Source organism: Limtongia smithiae (assembly GCF_038497785.1).
Source record: "Limtongia smithiae strain NRRL Y-17922 unplaced genomic scaffold V1518scaffold_13, whole genome shotgun sequence".
Taxonomy (NCBI): Eukaryota; Fungi; Ascomycota; class Lipomycetes; order Lipomycetales; family Lipomycetaceae; genus Limtongia; species Limtongia smithiae.
In genome coordinates this window covers 122500-136264 of record NW_027117634.1, presented here as the reverse complement: position 1 = coordinate 136264, position 13765 = coordinate 122500, and the positions used below count along the sequence as shown (strand labels likewise).

Sequence of the window (13765 nt, the reverse complement as noted above, 5' to 3'; positions counted from 1 at the left end):
CGCAAGCTTCATGATCGCGGCGACGGTGTGCTGCAACCGTGCAACGCGCCTGCCGAGTGGAGTCGGTGGTGATAATCGAGGGCGCATCAACCCGGCATTCCCCAGAAAGTCGTGTGCCCTGCAATTTGTGTTGTCGCAGCCACCCCGGCAAACCTCCAGCGCCACTGCGGGTTAGGGCGGCCCTTTGTACGCGACCGGTGGTGACAGTCCGGCTTGCAACTGCGCAACTGCAGGCCATGACAACCAAAGTCCAATAGTTGAGGCTCGTGAGCAACCACCAATGAGGACAAAAACGCAATGAATACCCCAAACCGCACTCCGACCTACCGGCTAGCCCCCAGTCCAGTAGCCCTCGAACTAGAATGCGCAGCGCCCTTGTCCGCCGGCCCCCTCATGCTAGGGCGTTGCCCCGGACGCCGCTCCGCTCCACCTCCAGCATCGCAATGTCGCCTTGGGATGCTGACACGTCATCTGCCCGCGTGTAATCTGCGACTGACGTGAACTCCATGCCGGGATACTGCTTCGCCGCCAGCCCGCTGGGAGTGGTCCATGTTATGCAGGCTGCACGTCACAGCCCACTCTGAGATGGCGGCCGCCAGCAAAGGAAGACCAAGGTCTACTGCGTCTTGGTTACAGTCGCCTGCTGCACACTCTCGCAACCTGACAAGACAGCAGAGTCCAAGTACCGCAGAGTCTCAAGATCTCGTCAGCAACGAAGATTTGTTGACAGTATGTAGTGAGCAGAGTAGTCAGCTTAACCTGTCCCGCCCACCCCTCTCAGCCAGCTAAACAACCCCATGCAATGCATAACCTCAAGCACCAAATCAATCGGATCATACATCGCAGAATCCGGAATTATATTGAGCGACCTAATAGTGTAAGTGCCCGAAGCAGTCGACTTGCTGATATCGGACAATAATATCGCTTACTCTATCCGAACGCGATGGGGGTATCATCCCGATCACATAAAACTCCTGGTGACGGACAGATCTTCCGGCGCGTCCGCCTCTCGCGTTTTCGCTGATCGCAATCACGATCACGCATCAGTGACGTTCACTTGGCTGTATCTACACAAGGGAGCAGGTTTTACTCAGCTTTGGTAATTGAATGCTTATATAGATCATATATTTGTATTTGTCTGTGCTGTTCACTATGCTTTATACGCCGTGCGTAGTTGCCATCGCCAAAGTCTGTGTTTGTCCGTCGATGCCATACCTCTCCTCCATCTAATAGTAAACCCGTAGCTTCACGCTAAAAGGTAATCCTGGATCTGTAATACTAACCTCCTGCCCACTCGCCACAAGCTCGTTCAACTTCTTCTGCAAATTCGGCCTCGTAGCTTCTTCAAGCTGCGGCGGAAACTGCAGATACAAACTCTTCTCCGCCGTCCTCAGTGACGGTTTCTTCGTTTGCCTACCCTCCAGTTAGTATCACACACACCGCGCAGACCAAAGGAAAGGAAAGAGAGGAACGTACACAGTGTCGGTATCGTTGAGGTGGTCAATAAAATCTCCAAGCGTCCACTCTGGCTCCGCGTGAAAATCCCGCGCAAGCATGCCGCACACGGGACAGTCTTCCTTCCTTTGGTGCTCAAAAGTGTACGAGTACACTGAGTCGCTGCCGTTGTACATCATGTAGTTTGACAGGAACGGGTTGCACGACGTCGCGAGCTTGAGTGCTTCGCTGCAGCAGGATGCTATATTGTTAGCTTTCAGCACAACAGATACACAGGAGTGTTAAGTACCGGAGATGACAGCGTTGGTGGAGGCGATTGCGGGAATGATATGCTTCGCGACGCCCTGCGTCAGCGAATGCGTAACCCCCCCGATCTTAAATGTCTGTGCGCGCTGGAACGCCACCTGGTATATCCACTGAATATGCTCCGGATCGTCGTTATCAAGCGTCTTATCCGGAAACACGCGCGGCCACTCTATCACGAGCGCCCATTCAATGCAATGCTCCGGCAACCGCGGCGTGTTTGCGATTGTGCATATCGGGAACTGTTTCTCCTTGCCGAACATGTCAAGGGAGCATTCGTAGCATGAGGTGATGGTGGGTAGAATCAAGCGAGATTGGCCTTTAAATCCCTCCGTGCCGCCGTCGATGAGCGGTTTCAGGCTTTCCGGGTTATTCTGGTCGACCATATTCACGAGCGTGGCATTTATCCACCGCCGCGCCTCAACCGAGTCCAATCCACAAATAACAAATGCAAACTGCATGTAATAATTCTCATCCTTATCCTGTATCTTCCCAAAAAATGGCGTGATCTTGACTCCGCGCACTCGCGCCATGACGAATTCCGCTGCAACCAGAGCTTTAGGCTTACCTACGTCCGCGTGGCGGAAGAGGAATTGCCGGTTCAGATTAGACACATCTATGGTGTCCATGTCGATGACATGGATGTCGGTGAAGCCGGAGAGTGCGAGGTTTTTGAGGATCTCGCAGCCGAGGCCGCCCGCCCCGCTGGCTGTGTTAGTGGTACAGATTAAAAAGCAATCGCGGAGGTATCGTACATGACTCTGAACTAATTAGCATATGTTCTCGATGAGATCAGGAACTGACATACTCACAAGATTTTCATTGTGCTTAGTCGTTGATACAAGTCAGCGCCTGGCGCGGTGAAATCATCGTCGGTGAACGGCCCGGCGCGAGAGAGAATCCGCTTCAGTACCACACTGTATATATTAGTATCGAACATCGTACAGAGCAAATGTGAACATACTTGCGCACTGACGACTGTGTGCCGACCACGGTCATTATGTGCACGTGGGGTATGGCGGGGTGATGAGAACAGCAATGTTGCGTGGGAGAAACTACGGGAGTCGAGACTGTTCCGTCTTTGTTCATCGCATTCATCGCACGAGACACCACATGGCAGGAAAGAAGAACGTCGATAACTCGAAAAAGGTATGTTTATGACGGCTTCGTATCTGAAGATGGTTGTATATACATTCTAGGCCGCCGGAAACGCGCGCAAGGCCGACGCGGCGGCCGCGAAACAAGCCGCCGCCGACCGCAAAGCCGCGGACATTGAGGATGCGGAATGGAGCAAAGGCGCGAAAGGCGCCAACGCAAAGAAGGAAGCCGAGGAAGCTAAACGTGCGGAAGCCCTGCGCAAGAAGCAGGAGCGCGACGCGTTGCTCGCGGAGGAAACCGCTGCTTTGCCGAGCAAGCCCAAGGGCGGACCTACACGCGGCCAGGAGAAGGTGGCGAGTCGGCGCGCGGGCAAGATTGACGATTTTCTAAGCAACAAGGACTCTGTCGCACTCAGCGCCTCAAACATCGACGACGCGCTGGACGCACTGTCGATTTCCGGAGTCGGCGGCGCCCACAAGGGTGGTGCGGCCGGCGGCGTTGAGCGACACCCCGAACGACGCTTCAAGGCCGCGCTGGCGGCATTCGAGGAGCGGCGGTTGCCGGAGCTTAAGGAGGAACATAAGGGACTGCGGCTGAACCAGATGAAGGAGATCATACGGAAGGAGTTTGAAAAGTCAGAGGAGAACCCGTTCAACCAGATCACGGTGCGGCATAACGCTACGGGCGAGGAAGTGGCGAGTGTGAAGCAGAGCGTGAAGCAGGCTACGGAGAACAGACTTGCGTCCAAGAATTAGGTGTTTGAACGAGTAGTGCGTGGGTTGAAGATGTCACTTGGCATCAGTATAAAATCGCATTGATTGTCTATGTTAAACCATCCCAAACCAAACCAAATCACAACACCGCAGCCCACATATATTCGTAACTCGTAGCATATATCGCACAAACTAAACAGGGACAGGTGTTGACGGTGGTGCCTTGTTGATTTCGTCACTGGTGAGAATGACCAGGCCCTCGCCGAGTCCTTTACCGACGGCGCCGAGCAGCGAGACGCCAAGGTCAAGCATCCTAACACCTAGCGGGCTCTTCGACATTCTGTCGACAAGCTGGACGGACAGATTCAGCGCGCGCCTGGAGAGCTGGTACTCCTGCTCCTTCTCGGCCATGCGGCGCACGAGCTCGATGACGACGGGAGTGGAGACCTTGAGCGCAATCGCTACCATGCGAATGAGTTGCACAACTGCCTCCTCGAGCTTTGAAGTATCGACATTATCGCGTGGCAGCGGTGCGGTGCCGTCAACGGGGAGATATGGCATGTCGGCGAACTGGCGCCGGCGGAATTCTATCTTGAGGACCTGTTCGGGAACGAACTTTCCGATCTCCATGACTTCAAGTGGAGTCATGTCTGCCGGTAGGGCGCGCAGAAGGTATGTGATTGCGTGTATGTACAATTGCCGACTGAGTGCCGAAGCTGTCCGAGACGAGGCGGCTTGGGTCTGTGCGTGGTCCGAAGAAGCCTCGTTCTCAAGCTCCACGATAGCTAGGTTCATAAGATGGTGTCCATGATTTGCGAACCTTGTCTGGATACCTTCGGTGGCTGCTGGGCTAGGTGACGGTTGTTGCCGCTGCGAGAACGGCGGCTGTTGCACGACGAGATCAGTAGATGTGACCAGCGGGGTCGATGCCTCTGGAAGTACGCCGTCCTGGCGACTGCGCTGAACGACAGAGAGCGCGTAGTTGAGCATGAACGCGGTGATGTGAGTCGGCGAGGGCAAGAGCGACGAGGTGGGGGTGAGCGGAGGGGTGCCGGATACGGAGCTCTCCATAGTGCAGGCCTGGCAGATGCCTATAGGACCACGGAAGACAGTCAAAGGCAGGAAAGCAGTACAGGTGTAAGAACAGGCCGCAATCGAGTGCGATGGCGAAGGCGTTGTCGATCGGTGCGGCGCATTCTGTCACATGTGAGCGCCGCCACTTTGAGCTTCCTGCGGTGACGGCGACGCGGATTCGCAGCGGAACCTGTTCAGCCTGCCACCATATTCAGATACTCAGCAGCCTGTATCGTGCATGCGCTGACAAGCAGCGACGACCGATAACGCAGCGTTTCGCCGACTGTATGGCCATCGCGTAGGCCTTCCGCATATAGCAACCGCTTGCGCACGCCACCAATGCTATCTTCTGGGCTCTGGCGCAGTCACCTTTCTTTGACCGTGCTTTGGACTACCCGCACAGCCGCCATCCTGCCGCAGCAGAGCCGAAGCGCCGACGGAGAAACAAAGCACCGCGAAGCGAGGCGCTGCGCCGCCGCCGTCGTCGATCGCCCACCATCGCTGACGTCGTTTCCGCCGCACGTAGTGCGGCGCACTTCGCAAATATAACATGTCTCTGTTCCCCACACTTTCCCGTAACTATCTTCATCTCACACACATATACAATCATCATGGGCAACTGCTTCTCCCACTCGCACTCTTCCTCCCCCGTCTCCGCCGCCGATGCAGAAGAAGAGTACTACTCCGACAAGGCACGCCGTCAGTCCTCCTCCACAAGCGCAACCGCATATCCCAATGGTCGACGACAGTCCCTCGCACCAGTGCCATCGGCTGATCCCTATCACGTCCGGCGCACATTCCAACAACCGGTTTTCAGTCGGCATAAGAACTCGGTGTAGGCGAGCTTCTCGCGCGCAATATCATGCCCGATCTGGCGCAGCCAATCGATCGGATCGCTCTGGTGTAGCCTCGTTTGCTCTCTACAATAACGACAGGGGCGCAAGCATAGTGCATTATCATAGTGTATTGGCCTGAGGCAAGACAACCAAAGCGTTCATCATTCGTTTCGGCGTTGTGTGTCCTCTATTGCTGTTGTACATATGTTCTGCACTCTCTTGGTTCAGTATGGCGCCTGACGCATATGAGTAACGATTAATGTAATATCACGACTACTGCACTTGTCCTGCGAGGGATTTAGTTCGTTCTACACAACGATCCCTAGAATGCATTCAACCACGCTCGATCTGCATTCGCAAATCGACTGGAGACGCCGGGCGTCAATGCATGCGATATGCGGGCCTTGTACTGAAGTCCCAAATCTACGCACTCCGTAAATTTCATCATGTGTCCCGAGAAGTAAACCGCAAATTCACTACTACTACTACCACACCACCACCACCTCACCACCGCCACTGCCGCAATGGTATCTCTACGGCCACTCTTCCGGCCACATATGAGTCTTACCAATCTTATCATCCGTGCCACCACAACCGCCATGGCACCCCCTTCAGCCTCCGCATCGCTACTCACCCGTTTCACCAGCGTGTTCAGCTCCCCCCTCGGTGCTGTGCGGTGCAAGGGCTATAAGATGAAGACACACAAAGGAGCGGCTGCGCGCTGGCACAAGACGAAAGCTGGGAATTTCAAGCACGTATGTTTGTCTATTTGTCGGGGTATTTAGGAGTTTTTTTAGCTAATGTGTTCAGGGTGCTGTTACGTCCAACCACGGAAACACCGGCTGGAGCAAGTCCATTCGCTCCCGCGGCCACACTGGCGGTTACGCCCTCGGGCCCGGTCACGGAAACCATATCAAGCGCATCCGCAGAATCCTCCCCAACGCATAATGTATAATAGTCATGAATTACTGTATTATCCACTTACATCTACTAAACCACCCCCACTCGCTGCATGCACTCCCGCAACATCTCGAGCCCATAATACCCTGCCACGGACCCATACACTGCGAACCGACTCCGCACCTCCTCCGCTGTGACGGTCTGTTCCCAGGGACCTGAGCAGCCACAGTGTTCGCTCAAATTGTCGGCGCGAATTTGCTTACACTTACCGCAGCGCAGGTCTTGTGTCTGGTATACCGTCTCCAGCGTCTGCACCTCCGCGATCATTGTCTCCTCCAAACCTAGCCGATCGAACTCGTGTCCGCAGTGCTTACACTCCCAAGCCTTCACGTCTGAGCCACCAACTATCTCGGCTGAAATTGCCGGTATCAGCGCCTCGTTCCGGCAGAAATCAAGAGTAGACTCAATCGAACACGCGTCACAGATCGCAGATACCCTCAACGACGTGCTCGGATTCCTAAACTTGCCCGCCTCGCTAAATTCCCGGATGTCAAACACACTCAGCAGTTCCTTGCGCAGCAAGCCTACTTCTAGCTGCAGATCCCGCGCGAGCGCAAACACTGCACATAGCGACTTTGCAAATTCCGCCGTCGCGTTCGTCGTGTTAAGATGCGACCCGGGTCGCACGGGGATTGCGAATTCTGCGGCTGCGGCGGCGGAGCCGGCGGATTCGGCTTGTCGCCGGTGTAATTGCTGCACGCGTCGATGCAGTTGCTTGCGCATCTTCGACACTGCGCCTTTGCCGAAATAACTATGTTGATCCCTCTCTGACCGCAACTGCGTCGCCCGCGGCGTTCGGGTCGCGTCTGCGTCCTGCTGCGCGCGCTTAGCCCCGTGCAGATTCTCTAAGAACTCCGCCACCCACACGCCGAACTCATGTTGTAGCATTTCCGGCAAAAAACTTTGTAGTTGCCAATGCATCTCCTGCGTACTGATGTCGGCATCGTTACTCACATAGCCGCCGTAATTTACCTCGTCCATCCACACCAACATGTCCCAGTACCGCGTGATTTCAATGTCGAGGAAGCTGAACAGTGGTTTTGCGCGGATAGCTTTCACGATGTATTGTGCGTACGCGCGCGCATTGCTGACGCTTTGTTTGGATGTTTGCACGACGACACGGTCCTGTTCCGCATACACGACCTGCGATCCCACGCGTCGGAATTCTGCAATCAATTGCAGAAACGCCTTGCGCGACAGATTCCGAACATGATATTGCAGCACTGGGTCATATAAGTACGACTCCGCACTTGACACCCACCGTACAAACGAGTTCACCACCATATCTGCGTTTTTGTTCTGGCTCCGCGCTTCTTCCCACCATTGCTTCACGAGACTGCGGAGTACCGCTACCGCGGCGGTTGACGACGCGTTCTCCATGAAGGAAATTCCGCCGTTCTCCGGCCCGGTGGCCACGTCCGTACCCTCCATCTCGTTGATCAGTGCAGATGTCAACACTGTATTAATCGCCAGATTCTGCACCGACAACTCAATGCACACGTTCTCGTACAGATTTGCATTATTCACAACCGGCATGGTCAAGTTCTCCGTGGTAAGCAACGACATATCCTTCTCCCGTCCGCCATTATCCGCAAACGGCATCGACGACCACCATAAAATTACGTTTGCCTCTTGTAACTTGCGTGCGTACTGCACGTCGATCACAAACCGCGCATCTTCTCCTTTCAGGTTGCCGAGCGGGATATTGGAGTACTGTGCCATCGTGAAGAGTTGTGACACCCGGCCACTGATGCCCATGTAGTGCAGCACCATCCGTCGCGCGAGAGGGAGCTGCCAGCCTATTGAAGGAAGCACCATGTCCGAACTCGACGGCGCAAAATGCAGCACTGGCATCTCTCGCATTGCGGATAAATCCTTGGCCATACGTTGCGGACTTGGGCTTGTTAATACCAGTACCGCTTGCGAGTTCGACTCGGAGAAGAGCTTGCTGATTTGTGCGTTCATGGCACGTTTCACACGCTTCAGATTCGACGTCTGGTCAATTTGGAAAGTCAATTGCTCCTGTACCGCAAACGTGTCGTCCACGATTAGCTTCTTCTCGCGCATCTGCAGATACTGCTCCCGGTACACATTATCCATATTCGGAAACTGCTGCTGCTGCCGCGTCGTAGCTTCGTAAATATACGTGTTCGCTTCATCCTTGAACGAAGCAAACAACATGAAAATTTGTCGCTCACCCGCCGTCGCGTGGTACAGATACACAATTTTCATCTTCACTCCATGCATATACGGCACTGTCGACATCGATTTCTGCAGCGACTTCATATCGAATCCAGACTCCATTCCGCGGCCGAGAACGCCTTGCTCAGTCATGTCGACTTGGCATCGGTTGCCCATTTCCAGCACCGCACGGGTCACCGGGTCAACACCGCTCTCGTACACGCCGTCGATACTCGGGTGATTCAAAATGCTGATCGCCTTGTGCTTCTGCTCGACGTACAGCGCCTCTGGCATGGTAATGCGAAAGAGAAGGTTAGAACTTTTACCACTGGGAAGGGTGGAATTGGCGCGCTCGACTGTAATCCCACTCACAGCGATCTCCGGAAAGTCTGTGTTCTTAAAATCAAGGTAGATCCGGCGCGGTACTTTGATCTTCACTCCCTGAAGCTGTCCAGCGATGATGGCCCAGCATTTGAGCTCGCCAGGCACCTCAGTCTCTGAGAACTGCAAAATCTGCCACTCCTTACTGTACGTCGACTCAGCGCGGCTTTTGAAATACCCTAACACGTCACCGGGATTAGTCCGGTGTGACACCGAGGTTCCGAACAGATGCTGTCGCCGTTGTCGCGCCTGCCGTTGGATCTTCCATTTCTGCTTCATGTATCCGATCCACCCTTCGTAGTCTTCGTTCACGTTCGGCATCACTAGCGGCAGCGATGCAAACAATGCCTCCGCCACGTCGGCGCTCTTATCACCGAGCTTCCGCTTTGATGTGACCCTCGCGACTACAGGACGACCCTTTGGCGGCCCCGCACTATTCGACCCACTGGCTAAATCCTCTAAGTCACCCAGGCGCACGTTCGTAACATCGCTCATGGGCTTGGTCTTGAAACTGTCGAGCTGGACTTGCCGCCCATTCTCCTGCCTCGCAAGGCGCTTGAGAAGCCAGTCCGGATGCCGCACACGCGGCACTGGATTCGCGACCTTCTGTAGAGCGGCCGGGATCGTGATGATCTTCTGGATCACAGATGCAAGGCGCTCACGGTAGTAGCTCCAATCGATAATATCGCGGGGATCAAATTCCGTTATTCCCGGATCCTTAAGCCATCGCCGCAAAAAGTGACTCTTCACTGACTCGTCGGCGGAGAATATCGCGACCGGAATAGCGCGCTCAGTGACTGGCGCGCTACGCGGTTGTTCGGAAATGATATACTTGCACGCAAGACCTTTGTCTTTCACCATCTGGTTACCGAGGAACTCCGCCAATCGTTTGGCAGTCGAAATCGACGTTGATTTCTGCGTACCGTAGTCTTCCAGCGTTCGCGTCATACTTCGGTTTTCGCAAATCAGATCAATTAACTCATCGTCAGCGAGTGTATCGCCACGCGAGTCCAAAACATCAAGCCATTGATTCGAAACTCGCGCCACACGTCCATAACACTCTTCAAGCGTTCCGCCTTCCAAGAACACCTTAAAAATCTGCGTCTGAAAGATCTTGATTAGTCGCAGCTCGCCGCGACGTTTGACTTCGAATCCTTTGAGTTCCGCCAGAGTTCCGTCGTTGTTGAAAACAGCATAGCGTTTCTTCAGATTCTTGCCTTCTTCCTTAGATGTCGGTAGAATCATTGCCCGATACGGGCCATCAACTTCGAAGAAAATTGAGTTCTCGCTTTTGACGTCGTACTTGAATGTTGCAGGATCAATCAGCGTCTGATATTGGTCATTCGTGAATCGATCGTGCACCAAATGATTTAACATCACGCAAGGATACGAAATAAACAATTTCTTGCCATCCTGTAGTGTGAACGTGAAATTCTCGGGGAAGGTTTGAGGAATAATACACCAGATGCCATCGGTATCAAGCTCAAGCGGCCGACCGATCCGCTCAACAAGGGCGCGTGCCATCTGGATAATCGTAGCACCTGTAAGACAAGTCACACCAGCCATTTCCATGGAGTACCAACGTGAGCCCTTTCGCATAACATAGCCGTAAAATGAGTTCAGGATACACTTGTGCGCAAGCTGCAGCGAGTCGTACAGGATAATCATTTTCTTTGCTTCCTCGCGTCCAGTAGGATCGTCTTTAGCGACTGCCTCAAGGTTCTTTTTCCAGACTTTGTGCTTGTTCTTGTACTCGTATCGCCGATCGCGGAAATCGCGTACCGTGTTAGCGTAAAATGGATTCTCGCGCTGACAGATGATAGCTTCCTTCTCGATAGTCTTTGTCTCCTTAATCTTGTGATAAATCTTCCGCGAGTAGTCACTAAGCCGCTTCTTAATGAGCGCGGTTTGTTCAGACATTGGCAAATCCTGGAAACTTCGCTGCGGTTGTCCCGGAAATCGTCCCGGGAACATCTCGCCCTGCAAGGCTCTCTTGATCATGTTGTACTCGTCCTTCTTTGCGGGAAAGAACTCGCCTCGCCACATCCAAGGCAATCGGCGGTCGCAGCCCTTTCCTGGATGGTTGAAATCGCATGCAGCACAGTCGGCCTCCTGAATCATCGAATCGGGTTGCAGTCGATTCGTGATCATGATATTCGGATACATGGATGACACGTCAAGATGGTAGATCGAAGGACATTCTGTGCGTTTCGGTTCCTCTCTCAACTGCCTAAGTTGGGCAGCAATTTTTTGTTTCACCTAATTTGTCAGAGAGAGATGCATAGAGGTAAGAAGTGAAACTTACTTCATCGTAGTTCGTAACATCAGATAGTTTCATATTGGATTCGATTTCGATGCAAAACTTGAGCGCCGAGTCTAGTTGATCAAGAAGCTATTCAAGGTCAGTCGCATATCTCTCACAGCTAGATAGCCAACATACCTGGTCAACGGCAGTGGTGTCAATCGAGAAGTCGACAGGAATGTCGCTCCGAAACACGCCTGCTTCCAGACTTTCAACGTGACCTCCAACGTATGTCTCACTCTCGATTAAATGGCCGTCGTAAAACTGCTCTTCAGCCTCTTTGTGTTTATTCGGAAGAATGATCTGTCGCTCATATGCTTGCACCATGAGCAACATCTCACAGAGAGTCCCGGTTCCTTTGCGAAGAACTTCGTCAGGATTGAGAGGAATGATGTTGCATAGCGAGAAAATGAACGGATGCACGTATTTCATGTAGAGATAGTACGTCGCGACGGCATCTGAAACTGAGTACTCTGACAGAGTCTGTGGCTTTTCAGCGGCGTATCTGTGACTTGTCAGTATTGTGCTGTCAGAGAAGGGATATCATCATACTTCGTCATCAATTCCGGATCCAATTCGATAGGGTCGTAGCCCATCTTCGCAGTTGTGACAGCTTTTAAGCCTTGACTTCCCTGAGGCAAATAACTGTCACGCTTGACCCATCGGAAAGCATCCATGTGACAGCAGTAAGACGACTTGTACTCGTCCTCACTGTCCCGGTGAAAGCCAATTTCACTATACATGTCAATTCCATGGTATTTTGCGCGTCCTTCGACAAATGGCCAATCGAAAAAATCACCGTTGTAGGTAACTATAACGGTCGGCTTGGTGTCTTTGATATGTTCGAAGAACCGCTGGATGACAGCCTTTTCATCTGTCTCGTTGAAGATAGTGAATACACCTTCGTACTCTGGTTTTGGCGTATACTCGAAATCGTCAATATCCTGAGACACAATTTCTCGGTTCGTAATGAGAAATCCCTAATTTGTTAGTTCATGTTCAGACTTTACGAAGTCGTGGTTCCTACCTTGCCGTCGATCATATAAGAAATCATCATGATCTTGTCAATTAAGACATCTGGAAACTTCAGCGGTAATTTTGTAGTCTCTATGTCGAACGCCAACACAATAGGATCAGGACGGGTAAGACGCTCCGGCATCTCTGTAATTGTGATATCGCCTTGAAGAGCAGATACGGTATACCATTTTCCAATCCGAATATCTGCGCATCATTAGATATGGTAACAGAAGCAAATCGAACGAAGCATACTGCTATCAATAGACACCCGCACATGGTACGGCACATCGTACTCACGGACATCGACAATGCACTCGGTCACGTCAACTTCCTTTGACGCACGGCCTTTGCCGTATTCATCATCCATGCCTATGCCAGCGCTTCCCATATGTGAGCAATCTTCACGGCATCACTGAATTTGACCATACCTAATTGTCTCGGCGTAAACGTCCAATGCGTCCAGCATCTTGCGGTTCTTCTCAGCGAGCGGCATGATCTCTCTCCGGACGGACAGAAGATTGGTGACGTTGGCGAAGATGATCTTGATATATGTCCGTTTATATCCGACAAGGTGGTTTGGCTGGTAGAGTTAGTAATGTTCATGTCGCTGAACCTGCGAACGCCATACCATGTCGAGATCCTCCTTGATAACTCTGGCGGTCTTCTTGACAAGCCCTTCGTACTTGCGAAGAAGGTACTCTTCAATCTCCAATTCATAGCCGGCCTAATTCGTTATTAGTTTCCACTCCGTGTAGTAAATTCAGAGAGTGTCCTGACCTTGCAGCCGATCAAGAAGTACGGGTCGTACTTATACGAAGCCTTGAAGTTCTCGCCGTCTTCGCCGAGGAAGTAGAAGTTGACTGCGGCGACACCGTCTTCGCCCTCGCTTTCCTGAACTATAGACTGAAAACTGGTCAGATGGAAGACAGACACATCAGCAAAGTTTGAGAACGCACACTGTGCATATTGATCAGCCATCCAACTCGCGCCGGCCCCTCTTCGTAGAGATCAAAACCCATGGCCCGGTCGACCTCGCTCCCCAATAGTCGCGCGTCATAGGATTCGCGAGCGCTTGTAGCCTCGGCCGGCAAATTCTGTGTCGACACCAGTGGACGGTTCGCGTGGGAAGGACCGCCTCTGCTGTTCGAGCTGTTGAACTTGCTGTTGCCGCCTCTGAAGCTGTCGCGGCCGGTACTGCTGCCGAAACGAGACCCAGTTCGCTGGCTGCTACCCTGAGATGAGTAGCGTGCCGCGGAGGGCCAGGATCCCGGGCGCGAGCTCTTCATTGTGCATGGGGGGACGGGTGGGAGCAGTCGAGAGAGAATCGCGACTTTCGTGCAAGACGCGTCGCGCCGAACGCGTGCGTTTCGTGTTTGCTCACACATTGCTGAGGGTTTTGTGAGATAGGGTTGGGGCACTCTACTTCGTGTTGTGCCTGAATTTCA

The 13765-nt window shown here is 53.0% G+C and overlaps 5 protein-coding genes across 5 annotated transcripts; 2 read left to right on the top strand and 3 right to left on the bottom strand.

Annotated features, from left to right (window-relative positions):
- Positions 1-1226: 1226 nt before the first annotated feature.
- On the bottom strand, positions 1227-2698 carry V1518DRAFT_377318 (uncharacterized protein; the record flags this gene model as incomplete). The annotated part of the gene is made up of 4 exons (XM_066901574.1): positions 1227-1413; positions 1477-1696; positions 1745-2463; positions 2571-2698. The coding sequence occupies 4 exons, from the start codon at positions 2696-2698 to the stop codon at positions 1227-1229; spliced, it is 1254 nt and encodes a 417-aa protein (XP_066757474.1).
- Positions 2699-2821: 123 nt separating this feature from the next.
- Positions 2822-3694, top strand: V1518DRAFT_422144 (uncharacterized protein). The gene is made up of 2 exons (XM_066905391.1): positions 2822-2907; positions 2958-3694. The coding sequence occupies exons 1-2, from the start codon at positions 2872-2874 to the stop codon at positions 3609-3611; spliced, it is 690 nt and encodes a 229-aa protein (XP_066757473.1). The 5' UTR covers positions 2822-2871; the 3' UTR covers positions 3612-3694.
- V1518DRAFT_422142 (uncharacterized protein) lies at positions 3633-5075 on the bottom strand. Its single transcript, XM_066905390.1, has one exon. It carries the CDS (start codon positions 4638-4640, stop codon positions 3762-3764), a length of 879 nt encoding a protein of 292 aa, XP_066757472.1. The 5' UTR covers positions 4641-5075; the 3' UTR covers positions 3633-3761.
- A 1003-nt stretch (positions 5076-6078) lies between these two features.
- On the top strand, positions 6079-6427 carry V1518DRAFT_377385 (uncharacterized protein; the record flags this gene model as incomplete). The annotated part of the gene is made up of 2 exons (XM_066901576.1): positions 6079-6234; positions 6290-6427. 2 exons carry the CDS (start codon positions 6079-6081, stop codon positions 6425-6427), a joined length of 294 nt encoding a protein of 97 aa, XP_066757471.1.
- Position 6428: 1 nt separating this feature from the next.
- V1518DRAFT_422137 (uncharacterized protein) lies at positions 6429-13747 on the bottom strand. Its single transcript, XM_066905389.1, has 10 exons — positions 13277-13747; positions 13098-13223; positions 12949-13044; positions 12749-12900; positions 12573-12700; positions 12331-12524; positions 11856-12283; positions 11442-11808; positions 11307-11393; positions 6429-11260 (listed from the first exon to the last, which is right to left on the bottom strand). Exons 1-10 carry the CDS (start codon positions 13703-13705, stop codon positions 6470-6472), a joined length of 6798 nt encoding a protein of 2265 aa, XP_066757470.1. The 5' UTR covers positions 13706-13747; the 3' UTR covers positions 6429-6469.
- Between the last annotated feature and the right edge of the window lie 18 nt (positions 13748-13765).